The 16,320-nt window shown below is 42.2% G+C and overlaps 1 protein-coding gene across 1 annotated transcript; it reads right to left on the minus strand.

The window, feature by feature from the left end:
- Positions 1-2,581: 2,581 nt before the first annotated feature.
- Positions 2,582-12,929, minus strand: CRHBP (corticotropin releasing hormone binding protein). The gene is made up of 7 exons (XM_024563625.3): positions 12,702-12,929; positions 12,284-12,377; positions 11,779-11,936; positions 10,222-10,432; positions 8,412-8,560; positions 4,739-4,856; positions 2,582-3,291 (listed from the first exon to the last, which is right to left on the minus strand). The coding sequence occupies exons 1-7, from the start codon at positions 12,780-12,782 to the stop codon at positions 3,134-3,136; spliced, it is 969 nt and encodes a 322-aa protein (XP_024419393.2). The 5' UTR covers positions 12,783-12,929; the 3' UTR covers positions 2,582-3,133.
- Between the last annotated feature and the right edge of the window lie 3,391 nt (positions 12,930-16,320).

Below are 16,320 nucleotides of genomic sequence, written 5' to 3' on the forward strand. Positions count from 1 at the left end.
TATCCAGAAATAAGTTGCATTTTTATATGCCAATAATGAATTAACTGAAAAGAAAATTAAGAAAACAATCCCATGCACAATTACTTCAAGAAGAATAAAATACCTAGGAATAAACCTAACCAAGGATGTAAAAAACCTGTACTCAGAAAATTATAAGACACTGAAGAAAGAAATTGAAGAAGATACAAATAAGTGGAAGCACATACCATGTTCATGGATAGGAAGAATCAATATCATTAAAATGTCCATGCTACTTAAAGCAATCTGTAGATTCAAAGCAATTCATATGAAGATTCCAATGCTGTATTTCACAGAACTGGAACAAATATTGCAAAAATTTATATGGAATCACAAAAGGCCCCTCATAGCAACAGCAACCCTGAGAAAGAAGAACAAAGTTGGAGGAAGCATGATACCCAATAACTTAAGGTCAAACTATACTACAAGGCCATAGTAATCAAAACAGCATGGTACTGCCATAAAAACAGACACATAGAACAAAGAATAGAGAGTCCATAAATAAACCCACACCTTTATAGTCAATAAATATTTGACAGAGGAAGCAAGCACATACAATGGGATCAAGATAGTTTATTCAATAAATGGTGGTGGGAAAATTGGACAGATAGGTGCAGAAAAATGAAAATAGACCACCTTTTTTTCACCACACACAAGAATAAATTAAAAATGGGTCAAAGACTTAAATGTTAGGCCAAAAGCATAAAAATCATAGAAGAAAACATAGGCAGCAAAATCTCAGACATTGCTCACAGCAATATTTTATCAGATATATCTCCCCAGGCAAGGGGAACAAAAGAAAAAATTTAAAAATGGGACTACATCAAACTATAAAGTTTTTGCACAGCAAAGGAAATCATCAACAAAATAAAGAGGCAACCCACAGAATGGGAGAACATATTCGCCAATACATCTGATAAGGTGTTAATATCCAAACAAAATTTATAAAGAACTTAAAAAACTCAACATCCAAAAACAAACAACCCATTTAAAAAATGGGCAAACGGCCTGAGTAGACATTTCTCCAAAGAAGACATACAGATGGCCAATAGACATATGAAAAGATGCTCAAGGTCACTAATCATCAGAGAAATGCAAATTAAAACTACAATGAGATATCATCTCACACCTGTCAGAATGGTTATCACCAATAAATCAACGAACAAGTGCTGGTGAGAATGTAGAGAAAGGGGAGCACTTTTGCACTGTTGGTAGAAATACAGACTGGCGCAGTCACTGTGGAAAGCAGTATGGAGATACCTCAAATAATTTAAAATTTAAAATTAAAATTGCCTTTTGACCCAGCAATCCCACTTCTGGGAATATACCCAAAGGAAACCAAAACACTAATTCGAAAGAACATAAACACCCCTGTGTTCATAGCAGCGTTATTTAAAATAGCCAAGATATGAAAGCAGCCCAAGTGTCCATCAGTAGATGAATGGATAAAACAACTATGGGATATTTAGAAAATGGAATGCTACTTGGCCATGAAAAAGAAAATTTTACCTTTGGGGACAGTATGGATGTATATGGAGAACATTATGCTAAATGAAATAAGCCAGTCAGAGAAAGACAAATACCATATGATTTCACTAATATGTGGAATTTAATGAACAAACTGAACTAACAATGAAAACAGATACAGACTCATAGAGAGATGACAGCTAAGAGGGAGAGGGGGAGGTTGGAGAGTGGAGGGATTGAGCAAAAGGTAAAAGGACCCATGGACAATAGTGTGACAATTACTGGGGGGATGGGGGCATAAGGGGACTAAGTAGCAGTGGAAAAATACAATTAAAAATACTTAGGAAAAGAAAAAGAAAAAAAGTAGGTCAAGTCCACTGTCAAAAGGTATGCAGGGTGGATGGGGAGCAGGGATAACTTTTTCCTATGGGAATTTTCATGATTTTTATTAAAAGTTTATGAAGCAATAAATGCAACTTTTTTCTTCCATAAAAATATAGAATAAAATAAACAACCAAAAATAAAAAGTAAAGAGCTTATCACTTAGAAGTAAAAAAAAAAAAAAAGTGAAGAGCTTATCACTTAGAAGTACTTCCTTTTTGCTCAAGACCTCATTTTTGGCCCCAAGGGTCTTTTACAGACCACATGCTTCGTCCCAGGACAAATGTGGACAAGGCTCAGCCAACAATAAACTGCCTTTGGTACCAGAGAGGTACTCGGGTTTCTGTACACTGTGTCTATGAGTGTTGTAAGGCCCTGTTGTCCTTGTTGAAAAGCACACCACTGTGACAAAGACACGTTCTCAGTTTTCTTGGAGGACAGTGGAGAAGGGATCCCTGTACCCTACTTCCCCGTCAGGACCCACCAGGCAGTGTTGTTTTGCGCAAACACTGTAATCTATTTTCTACTTTAAATAATTCTCCTTCAATGGCCAGAGCTCTATTAGCTCCGAGAAGTCTAAAATAATTTTGCTCAGCATTTGGCTCTGCCCCACAAGAGAACATTATTTTCTGACGGCAATAAGGAAGGAGGCTACTTAGAAAGCAAAGCATGACACCAAGGTGCCAACATTCCAAATATATTTATTCATTTTGTATTTATGGATGGAAAAACTTGTCCATGCTACAAAGTTTTGTTAAAAACAAGTGATTGCAAACAGTAAGTCACAGCTACAACTATTTTCTATTGTAAACAGAAATAAGAAACAGAAAATAAATAACAGAAGCAACTACTTTGATATACAGTCCATTGTTTTCTGTTATAAAACTAATACGAATACCACTGTTTTCATTTCTTTGTAGTATTTTCCCTTTAGATACATTTTTTTAACTGAACATTACTTTGCACTTGTCTTACCAGTTCAGGCTTGTAGTATACCAAAGAATTACAGAAAACTGTTTTCCTACAGAAAAAGAGGTGGGGGTGGGGCTCATTTTCTGCCATGTGGGCATTTATACATAACAAATGAAAAAGAAGCAAGGTACAAAAACAAGTGTTGGGGGCGGGGCGCTGCATGCACAAGCACGCACTCATGGCTGAGAATACTGACTGGTATGAAAGTCGTTTAACTGGGTGGGCATCAAAATCATATACAATAGCCATTAAAAACTCACTTAGCTAACAGCATGTAAATCACTGGATTAGTTATTCAAAGACCAGACAAACAGAATTCCCGGATACTGTTTCCATTTGGGTTCTCCAGCTCGTAGGGTTCCAGCTGGCGGTACTCAAAAGTCACACGATTTATGTGTTTCCCGCTGGAAATCATGCGCACCACCACGTTGTCGCAGCCGATTTTCATTTGGGCTGTAATTTACGGAAAAAGTAAAAGTTTCCCAGCAAGTTAGAAACCACACAATAAAACCATTTTTGTCAACAAGATCATTTTTGTAAACACAAAGAAAGCAAGAGGACGTCTCTTCCTCTGGAGTACCCAAACCACGCCTCTACCACCAGGGGAAACATTTTTTGTTTTCATGTTGATGATAATATTTGTAGAATCATGCAACTGCACTCCGCGTTTGTCCTCATGTGCAAGAACACTATTAGCCAAATCTGGCTGTGGGGAGGCAGGAAGACGTCTCCTTGCACTTTTCAGAGTCTTATTTTATTTTATTTTACTTTTTTTTGGCATTAGTCTTACCCTTATACCTAATTCAAGTAATGTAATTCAAGCACCAAAATTACTCTTGCTTCAATTATCCATCTAAATATTAAGGCACGAGCGTTTTTGTACTTAATCTAACCCTCTGGCCCGGCTCTAATACATCTCCAAGGTGTTTATTGCATGGAAGGACCCAGTGCCTCAGAGAACACATGTGAAAGGCAAGAGAAGCCGCTTGCACTGATAGTTCAAACCAGGGCTCAAGTGTAAAGTAGCATAAAATAATCCCATATTCTCAGCAAAGTGAGTTGTTAGAGTTCTCTTGCCTTTACCTTTGTAGAAAGTTTACACTGGCCCTGGCTGGTGTGGCTCAGTGGATTGAGTGCTGGCCTGAGAACCAAAGGGTCACTGGTTCAGTTCCGAGTCAGGGCACATGCCTGGGTTACAGGCCATGTCCCCAGTGGGGGGTGCGCGAGAGGCAACCACATATTGATGTTTCTCCCTCCCTTCCCCTCTGTCTAAAAACAAATAAATAAAATCTGAGAGAAAGAAAGCCCTGGATCCCATCCTGCCTTAAATCTCATCTGACATTCTTTCATACAGGTGTGTCTGGGCAACAGTGGATACTGAATGGAGGGCCTATTTCAGAGAGGTTTTTGTTTATTCAGGTCCCAGTATTAGCTCAAAGAGAGAAAACACTGGTGGGCAGACCTGGTTTTAATTAAAACAGGCAAGAGCTGATTAAAGGATGTCTGATTTGTAGCTTCACCACCTAGCTAGTTAGTGGTCTGGCGTTAGAAGAAAGGAAAGGGGCTATGGTTAGAATTTGCCATGAGAGTAAAGACTGTTGTTGCTTCTCTTCTGTTTTAGCTTTGTCTCTTTAAAGGTAATCTGTAATTCCGTCCCAGTTTTACACAGGGCCAACCTTACACATGCCTCCGTGTTACTTCATAGGGTTCTCTCCCAGGGTCAAATATTTTGGTAAAGCATTCTTGACAGCGTAAGTGTAAAATCCTCACACTGGCTCAATGCGCACAACTGAAGTGTTTTTGGTGGGACTTGCCTTCTTATGTATAAACAATCCGAGGTGTTTTTCTTAAGGAAATGCCCTTGGTGGGCACATAAGTAATGGTCAAAGAAACATCTCACCAGGGCCGTGAAAGGGATAGCAGAGATCAGCTAAAGGCATCATCTTGGAAGGGTCCAGTCCAGTGCCTCCCAGCAGCTCCACAAAGTCTCCTTTCCCCTCACAACCTGCTGAGGGTTTCTGAGAGAAGAGAGACACAGGGGAAGACATATTCAAACCAGCTGTGGACGTCAAACCATTTGACCAATGGCAAGCTGATGAATTCACTTGATCAGCCCCAGACATCCTGACAGTGCCACGCAATTCAACTTCCAGGACTATGGAAATTAAAAAAAAAAAAAATTTAAAAGAAAAAAAATTATAACAATTGCCTTTCTAAGTGAGTTGAGTAGTTATTTTTTAAAATATATGTGCATTTTTAAAATAAGTTCAAGGACTGGAATGATGAAATGGGAATCTGTAAACTCCATCCAAGACGAATGGAAAATGAATCTGAAAATGCTTTGCTTTTTAAACCATTTGGACAATACATACTGAGTATTTGAATTTCTTAATCATGCAGTCAGAGTTTTTATAAATAGGGCTTTCCCGTTAGTTTTTCCTTCAGCTCACCTCTTCTTCTTTATAAAGGACTTTTTCTGCTATCAGAGCAATCCTTATCATTTCTACTGATAAGGATTTAGAGTAGTTATAAAAATATTAAAGAAAGACGAGAACCCTAATTTGGGTCTCAGGTTACTGAGAGTTACCATTGTCTCTCCTACCAACTATAACAAATTTATTTCAAGCTACTCACAATGAGAATCTAGTCAAAGACTGTGTGATCCACCATTTCCACCTCCTTCTGCTGCCCTTCATCCTTTGCACACTGTGTTGTGCAGAGTAACTCCTATGCTTCACTCTCCCACACAAAGAAGCCCCAGATGCGGACCACCCGTCTCCTCTGACCAAGACTGGCCCGTGTGCAATGCCACCTGTGATGCCACACAGGGCCCGGCTTTCATGCTCTGCTGTCACCGCCTTGAAATTCTTAATAATTTTTAGACAAGGGCCCTGCATTTTTTATTTTGTACCGTCCCCTACAAATGATGTAGCTGGTTTTGCCTGTGGTTCTATTCTTCATTGAGACATACTCGTCAAGAGACCTAGTGAAGTGTGGCAAGGTGCTCAAAAGTTAACCAGATAAACCCAACACATAGGGACCCAGAACTAAATTAAAGAACCTTAAACACACACACATAAGCATACACATTCCAACATTTAGAAAACATTGAAATGAAACTGGAACTAAATAACAAATGGGAAATATAACAGTAATGGTTTGGCTAATGAAAGGAAGCAGGTGGGAACATATACTTTTAAAGTACCTACTATGTGCTGGGTTCTATGCCTAAGTGCTTTACACACAATTTCATTAAATGATGGAATAGAGGGTTAATTAGCCTCATGTGTACAGGGCTCATGTTCTTGTATGAAGAGTTAAGTAAGCCATTTAGGGATAAAGAAAAAAAAACTTAATTGCCTTTCCCTTGAGTAGAGAATGTCCAGGGGGAGCATCTCTTCAGACTAAAATTTTCCCCTTGGTTCTTTAGGTTCCAAATTTCATCAGGAGGTGGTGAAGGGAAAAGGGCAGGCAAGGCACAGGGAGGTGGGAAATAAAGACAATGGGAAGAAGCAGAAGCTAAAATGAAGGGAGCACAACGAAGAAACAAGGAAGCTGGTGCCCCATTCCTTAGTGTTCGATTACTTTTTTCTCTTCTTCCCAACCCTCTCAGCTATTCTTATAATCAAATGCAGAAGTTGAGTTGTATAGGAACTTCTCTGGGGTCTACCTCCTCAAAAGTGATCCCCTAGAGTTCTGTGTTCAGGCTCTAGTTCCCTGGACGCAGCCACTATCATCTCTTGTCTAGACTAGGACATTGGCCCCCCACATGCACTCCTTGAAACACTCTGGCCCCGATGGTCCATTCACCACATGGAAGCCAGAATGACCTTTAGGTAATCCTCTTTCTTTCCCCTTGGACATTATTAATTAGTTTGGTCATGATATCAGCAATTCCCAACCACCCTCGCCCCAGCTGAGCATAATCAAATGTGTTACGTTACTTTCCTGCCTCAGCCCCTTCAGTGCACTTAGAATAAACTCAAAGTCCTTCATGTGACCTGCTAGGCTCTGCACATCCTGGCCCTGCCCATCTCCCCGACACTCACCCTCTCATATCACTCACCCTCTACCTTTCCTTCTTTCCATTTCTGGAACCCAGCAAGCTCATTTCTGCCTCTGGGCCTCTACACTTCTGTTCTGTCTGTTCCTTGCTCTTCCTGGACCTGCTAGCTCCCTCTAACCTATCACTAAAGTCTCACTTTAAATGTCTCCTCAGAAGGTTTCTCTCCTGACCACCTTACCTCAAGGATATCCCCATCCCTCCTTCTGCTCCCTGGTCCCTAGTTACCGTCTATCACAGCACTCCATTCTCTGTAGGGCACTCACCGCTAGCTGAAATACATTGTACTTTTGCCTGTCACGTGCCGCTGGAAGGCAGGTTTCGTGTGAGAGGATCTGTTTTGTTCTTTGCTCATTTCCAGCATCTAGAATAGTGCCTTGCACATGGTGAGCACTCAAGCAAGTAATTTGCAAAGAAAAAGATGCCTAGAAGAATGCAGACTTTACATTTTTTAAAGGGGAAACACAAAGATTACTTCTCGTAGCCAAGAAGAATGGCAGTGCACATCTCCCAGTCTGGTATCACACCTCCCACCTTCTATACTGTGTGTCAGGAATGGCATACAAACAATCTCAAGCCAATAAGGCTGTGTCAGAGACTACCGCTTATTCTGGTCTTTATCAAGGAAATATTCTACCCCTAAGGTCCAAAAAAACCAAAACCAAAATTAAAAAAAAAAAAGCACTGGCCCATGAATTTGGGGCTTAAAGGAAATTAGGTATATTCCTCTCTTTAGTCCTGGTCCTATTTGGCTTTCCCTGAAATCTGTCTGATTAGGAACTATGACTGTCTTTGATGCCAGCAAATACATGAGCTATCTTAACCTCAGCATATGGTAAAGTAAAAGGAAATGAGGATGACTCAGAGGGAAGAAGCCACCCGTGCAAGTAAATCTGGTCAAGCTCAGCATTACTTTAAGGTCCGTACAGAAGTTCATGGGAAAACAAGTTGATGGAGAATCTCAGCTAATATTTGTTGCAAAATGTATTGAGTTAAATGTAATGCAAAAAAAAAACTCTTCAAAACTTTACTGTATTTTGCCATATAAAAATCCAATTTCATATTTTATGCTACACTTAGCATTTCTTTATAACACAGTCAATGAGTTACTTCCTTCATGTCAAAAGAAAATTCCAATACTCAGAGAAGCAGCTGTGTAGATGACTCACACTAGGTTCTGCTAGGAGAGAATTTTTTTTAAAAGAGGCAAGTACAAGAGAGTTCAATTGTAATTATATACCACACATTTACCAATTGGAAACATTTCTTGCATCACAAGGAAAGCATTCAATAGGCACAGGAACACCTGAGTAGGCAACTTGTGGCATAATGGGAATAGAAGGGGGGTTTAGTTAAAGCAGCGAGAGCACACACAGGTGAGACTTCACAGTCAATCAGGAGGCCATCCTAATTCCAGTTCGCTATTGTCCATGTTTACCCTGCATGATTGCTTTTGCTCTGATGAGGCTGTGGCTTTAGCAAATGATTTGAAAGCAAGTATGCAACTCACCTTTAACTGCAGGCCATTTAAGTGTCCCAGGGTGACATCGGATATTTTGATCACCACAGGATAAATTATGGAGAAGCTGCAGTTTCGATGCTGATGTGGAACTACCAGGGTGAACCTTCCATTTGGGGTCTGGGAAATGATATTGCAGGCTTTGCAGAAAGACAAAAATCACATTTTCACTACTTGGTATTCTGGTTTTTATAAACATTTACCCTGTCCTTATTCTAGGCTCCTATTCATGGTCTAGGGCCATGTGGCTTGGAAGAGAGTAGATTTCACAGAGGCAATTTGGAGGTGGGAAGGGGCTGGGGAATGAAAATCGCCAGTGATGCATGGACACCGTCAGGAGGCTCTGGGCTGCAGGAGCTTCCAATCTTAGTCTCTGGGGGGTATTTGTTCATAATAATCACAAGGCATAAATTTATAACCAACCAAACAATACTGGCTGCTAGAAATTTTAGGAACACTTCGGATAATTAGGGTCAAGTTCAAGCTGGGAGTCCAGATCAAGGCTTTAAAGATGAGGCCAGACCTCAAACCCTGTCTGTCTGAAGCCCTCGTTCATAGAATTTGTAGTCATATGTTATTGTTTAAATAATAAAATAAATAAACAATAAAGCAGTCACAAAATAGGCTGAGAAAAAGTAGAAAGAAAGCAAGCTTACATTTGAATAAATATTTGCTGGGAGTTTAGGGGTAAGTTGACCAAAAGATAAATTTTAATGTTTAATTTACTCCCAAGAATTTCGGAAATTTTTTGTTTTGTATATCAAGTCCAGACTTACAAATTTATTATTCTAGCTATAGAACTAAAAACATGATAGTTTGTACCTTCTTTTTAACAAAGTTTCTGATTGATAAGAATAGGTTAGAACTACCTCTTGCCTTCTTCCATACTTTGAATTCCACTTAATTTCAGAAAGAACTGAAATCCCTTGGATTCTAGAAGTTTTCTGATTTATAACCAAAAGAGAGAGAGAGAGAGAGAGAGAAACATTTCATTTTTTTCCCTCTAGGATTATTTTGCTCTAGTCCTCAGAAACAGCCTCTTTTGCAGGCTTATTTCAAAAGATTAAAAAACAAAACACAAAAATTCTAAAGCTCAGTCAGTACATTATTATTTGGTAGATTAGGCCCACTTTTTGACCACATGAAGTGTTAATATTGTATGCTACCAAAAATAGGTGTAAATTTTCTTTCCCTGAAACTAATATTTTTTAATGGGGGGAAAATAAGCAGATAAATGAACTCCTTTTGATTAAGATAATGTATTTTAGAGCTGGGCTATTCAGCTTTTTATCATCTATGTGCATAGCCATCAGCAATGAACTAAATTACAGTTCACTGTGGGGGCTCTGAATCAGAAGGCAGCTTGGAGGTCCTGGTCCAACCTTCTGCCCAGGCATGAAAGCTGTCTCACATACCCCAGATACGCAGCCTTTCAGCCTTTGCCTAAACATCTAAAACTGCAACTTCATATCTGATCCCTCAAGCTTATCCCAGATGAGTGGAATGAGTTGGAGGGATTAAAGTTTTTCAATGAATGCATTGTACCTTAGGAGATCAGAATAAGACATTGAAGGCAAAAATTGAATTCTATTCACCATAAAATAGTATCCTATCTAGCCTGGGAAATAAATTAAGAACTGTGATTTGATTTTCATAATAATAAATAGAATTACAAAAGAATTTCCATGCAAATCATTCCTTCAAATTTCTTAAGCCTGTGCAATAAAACTGCCTTTGAAAAGCAGATTTGACCTTCCTGCCCCTCATGCCTTCCACCTGAGGAGACAGAGAGCCCACTTACGAAAGAGGTTGGGTTCTGTCCTGATGGTTAGTGTGAATCCATTTCCTGGTTCGTGGACCCGAAAGAAGATCATGGCCACATTCTGGGAGGATCTGATGCTCCTTCTGCTAAGACCACTCTCACAGAAGTCTATGTACCGCTCAGTTGTGGGGAGAGGATGATCCTGGGAACTGGGGAACTTCTCCCCCTTGAGAATCCAACCATCAAAGACCTTCCCACAAAACAGACACAGATGATTACTTCCAGCCACTCCGTCAGTCACAGGTGTGACTGACACCTGCACTCCTCTGTCTGTTTGCTTTCCTCTTGTATCTATCTTGACTGTGAGGGTTATTTGCAAGTAATATCATTATTTAATTATTGCTTTTTTCCTTGTAAACTTTGTTACACTTCAGCCACCTTGGTAAATCAAACTACAGACAATTCGCATTTTTACCCCAGTCATATTTTCCACACATCCCAACTTCAGAAGAATTTCACAGAAGTATAATTTGGGTTTCAGTTCTTCTCTTTTTCTCATTGAAATATGAACAAAATAGCTTTAAAAGAGCAAAAAAAAAAACCACCAAAAAACCACCCAAAACCCTGAAGCTGCAACTTGACCTACCTGCCAATAGTTATATATGCCTGTTTTCCTCATTTTTCAACTCTTATCAGATATTAAAATATCAAGAACTGCTTCAACACTCAGACAGCGAAGGCTGATATATCACTTAGGACTTTCCTCCTTCACGTGTTAAAGTTTGCAGTTGGACAAAAGGTCTATTGACTTTACTGTTAAAATCATCACAGTTTAATGAGTTCAACCTAGTTCACATCAGCAACGCCAGTTGCAAATTACTTCACCAGACCAGCCCTCTTCTGAAGTGTTTGACAGGTTCAAAACTAATTCCACTGTGGAGGTTTAAATCACGATCTTTTTAATTGGACTGTAGAACTCCATCAGCCATCCTCAGCCGACCTCTTTGACTTCGGAAGAATGACTGCGATAGGGGGTGTTGTGAGGTTGGGGGCTTGTCCTCCCCTCCCACCTGCCTCCGACTAGATTCCCTCTCAGCATCCCTACCAGCAGCCTGCACCCTACTGCTCCGAATTCGGGTCACCCAGGCACTGAAGACGGCCTTTACGAACCCGAACACCTCCACAGGGAGAGGGAGCAGCAGGAGCAGAGCGGGCTCAGCTCTTAGACTTGTGGGGCTGGTCCTCCACCAGCACCCGCCTGCTTGGTGGACCCGAGCGCTCGCGGGGTCGGTTTGTGCATTTCCACCTGCCCCACTGCCCCAGACTGTAATACAGCGTTTAGTTCAAGTCTTTAGAAGTGTCCGCCCCCAAGAGTGCACAGAGGGGATATTAAACCGGCCCTTCCCAGTGAGGGACAAGGTCTTGAGGTTGAGGGGAAGGTCCCGTCGCATGGGGTCCGGGAGTGCGCCTCTCCCACTCGGGCACCAGCGGAGTGCCTCATTAAGAGAGACCCTGGCTCCCAGGCTTGTTCGCGGGTGCTGGGTGCAGCACCCCTGCCCCGCAGCAGCTGGGGCTGCTCTGCTGGGGACGCCTCACCTTCAGGAAGTCCCCTCCCTGACAGTTGATGGAGACCAGGTCGTAGTGGATGGTGATGAACTCCTCGGGCTCGCTGATGAAGAAGGCAGCGCAGTGCAGCTGCGGCCGGTCGGCAGTGAAGGTGAACTGGCCCTGGAGACTCAGCATGTCCAGGCACCCTGAACGAAGGCAGTGGCGGTGGAGCCAGACATCTGAGGCTGCAGCCACCACGCGGTGCCAGCTCCCCCTCGCCCCCAGCGGTCCCTCTCAGCGCCCCAGAGCCCAACTCCCAGCTGGACTCTCCGCCTCGGCTGCGTGCGCCTCCCGTGCCCCAGGGCGCGTCACCCCATCCAGCCCCTTCACTCCTCATGGGACCCCCTTCGCTATGGAAATCGTGCCCCTGGCCGTTCTCGCCAGCTCCTTCACAGCGACTCCTGGGAGCCTCCTGCCCTCCGCACAGAGCCCAATCCTCCCCATAACCCCATCCCTGCTGCCCGCGAACCCAGCCGGGCAGCCCCGGACTCACGCAGAGCTCGGCGGTAAAGCTGTTCCCCCGCCAGCTCCCGCTTCAGGTTGGCGCTGAAGAGCAGGAAAGGGTCGTGGTCCCCGGTTTCCCGCAGCTGGCAAGGCAAGTGGGTCAGTTGGGTAAAGTTCAAGGGATGGGGAGAAGGGGACCAGGAGCAGGGCACCCTCTCTGCCTCACAGCAAAGAGAATAAAGTGATGGGATTCTTTCCCTCAGACTAGGATATCCTCAGGGGGCAAAGGAAAGGAGGAAGAAGCAGGAAGGAAGACCACTGGGAAAACCAGGGGGAAGACCAGTGCAGAAGATGGGGAAGAAAGAGCTAACCCCAGCAAAGGCAAGAGCCTAGGCAGCCTGTGGGGCCCCTCAGGGCTGGACCCTCTGGGACAGGAGGTGTGATGGGTCCGTCCTGGGAACACTCACCTCTAGGTATCGGCTCTCCCCTCTCAGAGCCACCAGGAATATCAGGATGAAGTGACACTGAAGTTTGAAGGAAGGAGACATGCTGGCCTTGCCTCTGCAGACGGAATGCTCAACTGGAAAGTCTGGAGCTTTGCTTCCACACCTTGTCCAGGCTGAGAGCTGGAAGCTGGTAGGGTCCCTTGCTGGGTCTCTTTTATAGAGCAGTGAGGAGGGAAGGCTCTCTGCTCCTTAACTGATCGGAGCTCAGTAACCATGGGTTACCCTGTCTCAGTGACACAGTGTGTGGTGATGACGAAGGTCCAGCTGTCATCCCAAATTTTCAGTGGTCTGGCATTATTCACCAAAAATGATTTCAAGTCTATCACAACTTTCTGAATCAAAATGTTAGAGGAACAATGAGGCAGGGATGGAGAATAAAGGAGGGCATTTACTTGGCCTGGGAAATGCTGAATTATCCTCTCCTGTGGATATTCAGGGGATTTGGGGTTTTGCAAAGCAAAGTGACAATGTTACACTCATGCCTAAAATACCCCAATACATATAACCTTATCATGCAGCCTTGTCACATAACCCTGGATGGACTCGTGCTGAAAATTGTCAGAAAATATAGTATTTACGCAACTGTTCATGCCTCTGAGAAACTTGAGGCATTTTTAGCTCCAAAGGGAAGCTGAACAGAAACCGAAATCTGATTTTGCAGAATATTGCAATAATGTAATTCAATCTTCCTTTCTGTCCCTTAGTCTTTGCTTTATCTTCATCCAGTTTCTTGTAAGCATGTCCTTAATGGAAAGCTACCTCTGGCGTCTGTGGACATCTGCATTTCAGCTGAGCTGTCACTTAGCTTGAAAGTATACACATCAGACACACTCCTGGGCCAGCTAACTGTGACCATGACCACAGCATCCATCTGAACTACTGGGAGATGAAATCATTCCACTTCACACCTTCAGATACCTGGATTACTTTAATACTCATGTAGGATGAACTGCCCAATGCTTCATTATAACTGCTCCTCAGCCAATTTACAAGGCTAAACAAATGACTTAGAGGTTCAGAAATAAGTAAAGAATAAGCTTATCTTTGCTAATTAGACATAAAGGGAATTACTTCTCCTTTATGTCCACAATAGTAGGAAATGTGGGGACAGACCACATTTGCTTCCCACCCCTTTTCAGTCTATGTGCTTAACAAAGCAGCTACAAATCCTACAAACTTCATGTTGTTTTACCACCACCTGACAAAAAACATGGCTTTAATTGTTATGAAAATTGTTACAAATAATGAGACCATAATAGAGTTCTAAGTCAAGGAAATGGTTCTTTTTTTAGTTTATAAATACTCAGAATTAAGCAATAATTTATCTAGAGGTGTCAGAACTTAATATTTTCATATTTAAGACAAATCTGAGCTCTAAAAGAGCTGCCCCTTAGTTATTTAAATAAGAGGGCTTCCTGCCATAGTCCAGCCTTGTAATCAGTCCTTAGACCAGAGAGCATGAGGGGGACATTTCCCCAAAGGTCATGAACACTGGCCACCATGTCTTTCTCCCCATCCCCGGATTGTATAGACATCTGCATTTAACAGAAGGTACAAAGAAAGCTGAGAGGAATAAAAGGAAAAAATAAATGGCTTAACCCCAACTTTCTTGGCCTCAAACACGCCATGACAGCTTCAGGTACGTCTCTCACCAGTTTGCACCTGGAGGGAGCCTCAGACACACTCATCCCACGTGCCACAGCCCAGTCTCCTTTCCCCTCAGCCTAGCCATGGCCTTGGCCTGCTCCCAGGATGCCACCAAACATTCAGCTTGGAGACCCCAGTTTATCCTACTTTGGGGGTCTGGCTTTATTAGCATCACCACTGAGATACTCTTCTCCAACCTCCCACTACACAAACACACTTACACACATAAACTCACAGACAACAATGATGTCCCTACTGTGCATTCATAATGCTCCCTCCTCAGGAACCACACACAGGAAGAGCTGGGGATGAAGCAGGACAAACATAACCGCAGATGGGTAACATCCTATTTTACAAAACAGCCCACGATTTATAGCAAATAGATGTACTTTATTCACACCAAATCTTATGTGGGGAAATTAATGTGTACTTTCCACTAGCTGGCAAATATCTACTAAGCCAGTGGAAATGGCATTGTGGTTTTGTGTTTTGTGTTGTTTTTAAGAGTAACTAAAGGATGGAAACTAGAATCTATGGAGAAACTAAGAAGATAAACTTGGAAGACAAAGAGAAGCCAGGTAGCCATTCTTTATGAGCAAAGGTATTACAAATGTGTGAGAGCAGCGGAAGAGTAATTGGATTAGACAGAAGACAGAAGTTTCTAAACAATAAGTAGGTCTATGTCTGAGGTTGACTATAAATTGTTTCTGTGAACTGATTTAGTCATTCAAACACCTAGGTTAGTATTTGAAAGCTATTTGTTCGATCGAATTGACTGGCTATTGTGAAATACATTCTTAAGAAACTCCGAGTCCCCAATCTGCCGTTGGAATGATCTGTATGTTCACCTCCGTTCTCTGCACACAGATTAGTTTCTCTTTGTGTTTTCGAGACAACCTCTCCAATGCTGATTTAATACAGTCCCTGATCAGTGGGGTTTCTTAGGTCTTAAACTATTGTGAGGCAGGGTTAAGATATTCTTTCTGTTAGGTAAGATGGAGACATTTTTTTTCTCTCACAAAGCCCCAGTGCAAATTGTCACTTGTGTTAAACCTGAAGGTGGAGGTGGCCACACAACATAGATCCATATTCAATCCATGAACATGGGATTGGGCAGGCTTTTAAATTGTGCTGAGGTCGAAGAGGCACAGACAGAGAACTTCTAAGTAGCACAGAGAGGGACTGAGTGGTCCTCTCCACGATCTACGATGTGATCGTGACAGCCAAGTGTAAGCTGATGGGCTGCCATGTCAGATGCACCAGTGAGAACTACATAATCCCAAATCTCTTTCCATTTAGGGCTGATGCCAACACCCCTTCAGAGGTTTCCTATATGTAATAGTAAACTTTTCCTTTCAATAATAATTTCTACAGAGAACACCGCCAATCCTGGCTCTAGAAAACCTTCCTTTTCCCTTTCCTGACTGATACGTTGAAATGTGGGGGAATGGGACATATGACTGAGTTCTCTGAGAAATAAATAAAGATGTTTGAATAAAATTCATCATAGTTAGCTAACAACAATAACAACTAACTCTCAGTTGTTTTCAAGATGACTTGCTCTTTGAATGAATTCGGCTACTTTTTAATGCAACCCTTTTTAACATAATCTATTTTTCACATGAGTTTGAGATTAAGAAGGAAGAAACTAAACAAATACACGTGGGGAACCCATATGAGGCCACCTTTGAACTAAACCCTCAGATGTCATTGACTTTCAACCCAAATCCATCATATGCTTTTGCTATGGTTAAGGCCACCAGCAGTACTAGACATCAGGGTTTTGGGGGGTTGCAAGTGACTGATAGCAAATTTAAATTTAAGCAAAAAGGGGAATTACTATCAGGACACATCTTCAAGAATACCTGGACAGAAAACAGGAAGTAGGGGCTCCAATCCCACGTCCCAGTCCCTCTGTCTCAGGCCCCTTTTC

This window comes from Desmodus rotundus, chromosome 1, assembly GCF_022682495.2.
Source record: "Desmodus rotundus isolate HL8 chromosome 1, HLdesRot8A.1, whole genome shotgun sequence".
In the NCBI taxonomy this organism is placed as follows: domain Eukaryota; kingdom Metazoa; phylum Chordata; class Mammalia; order Chiroptera; family Phyllostomidae; genus Desmodus; species Desmodus rotundus.

Excerpts from the sequence above, each read along its gene's own strand:
- CRHBP (XM_024563625.3), bottom strand. The coding sequence starts at position 12,782 with ATGTCTCCTTCCTTCAAACTTCAGTGTCACTTCATCCTGATATTCCTG. Across the intron at positions 10,433-11,778 it reads AGGGAGGGGACTTCCTGAAG|GTCTTTGATGGTTGGATTCT; the intron begins GTGAGGCGTCCC and ends TTTTGTGGGAAG. Across the intron at positions 4,857-8,411 it reads TAAATGGCCTGCAGTTAAAG|AAACCCTCAGCAGGTTGTGA; the intron begins GTGAGTTGCATA and ends CTCTTCTCTCAG.